This window comes from Carya illinoinensis, chromosome 2, assembly GCF_018687715.1.
Source record: "Carya illinoinensis cultivar Pawnee chromosome 2, C.illinoinensisPawnee_v1, whole genome shotgun sequence".
NCBI classification, from domain to species: domain Eukaryota; kingdom Viridiplantae; phylum Streptophyta; class Magnoliopsida; order Fagales; family Juglandaceae; genus Carya; species Carya illinoinensis.
In genome coordinates, this window is record NC_056753.1 from 24141327 (window position 1) to 24145233 (window position 3907).

Consider the following 3907-nt stretch of genomic DNA (forward strand, 5'->3'; position numbering starts at 1 on the left):
ACCGCATATAATTCTAGGAAATTAAAGAAGATAACTGTTATTATTACAAATATAAAAAAAATATATAAAAATAAATTTATAAATTAACATAATTTTATTTAATATATTAGAATTATTTTACATTAAAAATAATTTTATAATTTAACGTATTGTATCAAACCACATCAATTTATAAATTTATTTTTATATAATTCTTTTGTAATTAAAATATTTTTTATTAAAAAAAATGCTTACAAGTAGTCATTTTTATTAATGAAATATTTTAAATAAATAATTTATACGACTTTTTACGATAAATATTAATCATGTAAATATATGAAGTTAAAGCCTTATAATATTTATTACCATTTATATAAATATTTTGAATAAATATTTCTTTAAAGAGAAATACTCCAACTACAGAATATTTATATAAAAATAATTTTATAAATTGATATTATTTAATATAATTTATTAAATTATAAAATTAATTTTTTTATAAAATAAATATAATAAATTATATAAAGTTATATTAATTTATAAGATTATTTTTACCGCAAAGTTAATGTTAAATTGGAATAAGAAGTTGAGGGGACGTTTATTCTAAAAGTCATGCACTGTTGCAACTAGCTGGTCGAGCAGACTGTCTGCTGAGATGACCCATCTCGCATCAAAAGTACTTACGATATTTATATCATGTAAACAGTAAGATCAATCATGTCAAGAGATGTACGTGTATATATAGGCTTAGTGACAAATTATTAAAAAGGTGGAGCACATGATGATTACATATATAGCAATGAATTTTGGTTAATTTAGAAACATGAATTTTGAACTTCCTGATCATCTTGTTGAATGAATTATTGGTACCAAAAGAGAGTTTTTTTTTGGAACAAAAAGTTAAATCACCACCCTTATAAAAAAAATAAAAATTTTTTATGTAATTATTTTTACGTATTTTTTTTAAATATTTTAATAATATGATTAGTTAAATATTAAAAAATTGATACAACTAATTATATTAATATAGTATGTAAAAATACGTAACAGTAACATTACTCAAAAAAAGAAGTCACGTAAAATGATGTTGTGGTATTAAAAGCTTTCGAATGGTTTTTTAAATGAATTTTGCTATATATAAGTAGAGTAACATATTAATCTGTATATTAATACTGATTCTTTCATATTTAAAATTAAAATTAATATTATTTTTAATAAAATTTACTTTTTAATCAATCACATTAAATTAATACATAATTATACATATAATTAGATTTTTTTTTTTTAAATATTCAAAGGAGACAAAAGTTGCGAAATGTCCTTCTCTTGTGCAGAAGAAAATGGATAGACTCGTCCACTTGGGTATCAACACGTCACCGAACAACCTTTTTCAACCAAAGCAAAATGGATGGCTCCACCAAAGTCATGTCCTGCTTCTTGCCCTCCCACGGTACGATCCATCCAATCTTTAATTTGCAGGCCGGCCAACAAGCCTAATTAAGATCGAAGGGTCGATCATCATCTTCTTTTCAAAGGCCTGCATTTCCTTCCGCTTGATTTTTTCTAATTTTTAGCTAGGTTTCTTTATCAATTACAGAAAAAATGGGAATATAAAGGAAAAAAAAAGGAGAAGAAAAAGTATATATGAAAAAGAAATTCCATTGAACAAAGGCAACGAGAATTTACACAACCATAACAAGCATTAATGCTCACCAACCAGACGTACAAGACCAGACCCTTAAACTACATTAATTAGCTTCCCTAACTATGCACAAACTTGACCTAAAGGATCATTTTTATTTTATTTTTTGCAGGAAAAGATCCATAAATGGGAAAACTAGACTGATGATGGGATAATCGAAACTATTATTGTCACGGTCAAGTAGGAAAGCCACCTCCCGTACGAAAAAACATAAAGCAGTTAATTCTTGAGCACAAACAAACATTAAAGAGACGAGATATTGCATTGACACATGAGGAACTAGCTAGCAACGCACACCGGCCATGCACGAACGACGACGTGGAAGCACAGGCCAGGGGCTGGGCCGGACAAGAACTAGTAGTATTACTACATGTCCTTGACTTCGAACATGTTACGGTTTTTGACGACGATATCGAACATGTGCATGGACTTGAACCTGTTGAAATCCTTGGGGAGAGAGATGAGGTGGACTGTGGATGGTTTGTGGAACTGGAGGAGGTCTGGATCCTTGTAGTACCTCTCCCAACCAAGCGACAACAGCTTCCGCTCCAGGGCCGCGTACGAGGTAATCACCTCGTTGCTAGGCGTGTGGACTAGCACCTTGCGCCGCGCATCCAATGATTCCGCCGCCGGGTTCTCAACCAGGCGAACAACACCATCCTTGAAAACCCATACACCAGACATTCTTCTCTCTCTGAGAAGCTCTTTAATTAGAGAGGTGTTTTCAGTGAGACTATGTAAGACGAACTTAATTGTTAGCTTGGAGATCGATGGAGCAGCAAAGGGGTCGAGTAGGTGTATTTATATAGGAGAAGGAGAGTGACATTTATAAATTAATATATAATTTTATTTGGTTTTGAATTTATACATGTGGGGTCCGATATATTAGGGGAGAGGGCCCCCAAGGACACATGATTTGGGGTCAGAGTGTTTGGGACATAAGATTTGTGGGCATAAATCGGATTGAGGGGAATCCGTGGTCCTTTTTTTCCAAGCCTTTAACAGGCCACCTTGGGAATCTTTGTTTGGTTGTAGACATAAATATATTAATTTGATTAGGAATTATTCTAGATAAAAGTTTAACAGAAAATGACTAATTTTTAGGTATATAGTGTGTATTTGTTGAGGTAGTTATCAAAATTGTACATGATCTTTACGGATTAATACCACTATCGATATTCGTATATAAATTAATTTATATATATGATGGGGAATCGACCAAAGGAATTTGGGATGTTGATGCATGGCAACAAGATATATATATGATATTGGAGAGTCGTGCACAATAGTCTTGTCTCTTTGTTGCTTTATATATTGTCTCTATGTTTCTTTCAATCTTTCTATTTACAATGATCTTATGCATGCATCACGTGTACACATAATTACATTAGACTTCGTTTGTTTTCACAATCTATCTCAACTTATTTTATCTAATTAATACAATTTTTTCAAATAATTTTCATACAAAATAAAATAAACAATTCAACTTTTTTAAATTTTAAAATAAAAATAATATTAAAATATATATTATAATAATATTTTATTCAACTTTCAACTTTAATCTCAACTCATTTTTTTCATCTCATCTGTAAAAACAAACGAATTCTTGCACTATATATTTTTCTTCTCCCTATGCAAGTTTTTATTTATTAAATTTTTGCTTCTTTTTTATTTTATTTTATTTAATCAGAGGTAGGCCAGAAAAGAATATAACATGTCCATTATCATGTAACATGACTACATCGATTTTTGTAAATATTTATATATATATATATATATATATATAATTTCCCATGGCAATGGATATTTCTTACTACTTATGATAAGATCAGGAGGCTTCGTGTGAAATTTCCAATTAATTAATTATCTTTGAAACCTGAATCCGCCATGGTTTTTGAGTGTGTTATAATTGTCTAATTCCGATCGATCTTTGTACGTACGTACCTGCAAGAAATTAGCTAGTGATATATCTATTAAGGAGAGCTAGCCCGTATATAATCAGATAAACTTTGTCGACTAAGCTTTATATAATATCTGTTATAGGTGCTTTAAATATGCATGCACCAATATCCCTTGAGCAGAGCACCCTCGCTCGAGTTGATCATCTTGTCTACATGAGCTAGAGAGCTGGAAAATGGGCATGCAATATCTATATATGGAGAAAGCAACAACTTGGAAGAATAATATATGAGAAATAACATATATATATCATATTTGAAAGATAAT

The 3907-nt window shown here is 30.2% G+C and overlaps 1 protein-coding gene across 1 annotated transcript; it reads right to left on the minus strand.

Moving 5' to 3' along the window:
• Positions 1 to 1620: 1620 nt before the first annotated feature.
• LOC122294718 (flowering-promoting factor 1-like protein 3) lies at positions 1621 to 2461 on the minus strand. The gene has a single exon (XM_043103641.1). It carries the CDS (start codon positions 2363 to 2365, stop codon positions 2048 to 2050), a length of 318 nt encoding a protein of 105 aa, XP_042959575.1. The 5' UTR covers positions 2366 to 2461; the 3' UTR covers positions 1621 to 2047.
• Positions 2462 to 3907: the final 1446 nt, after the last annotated feature.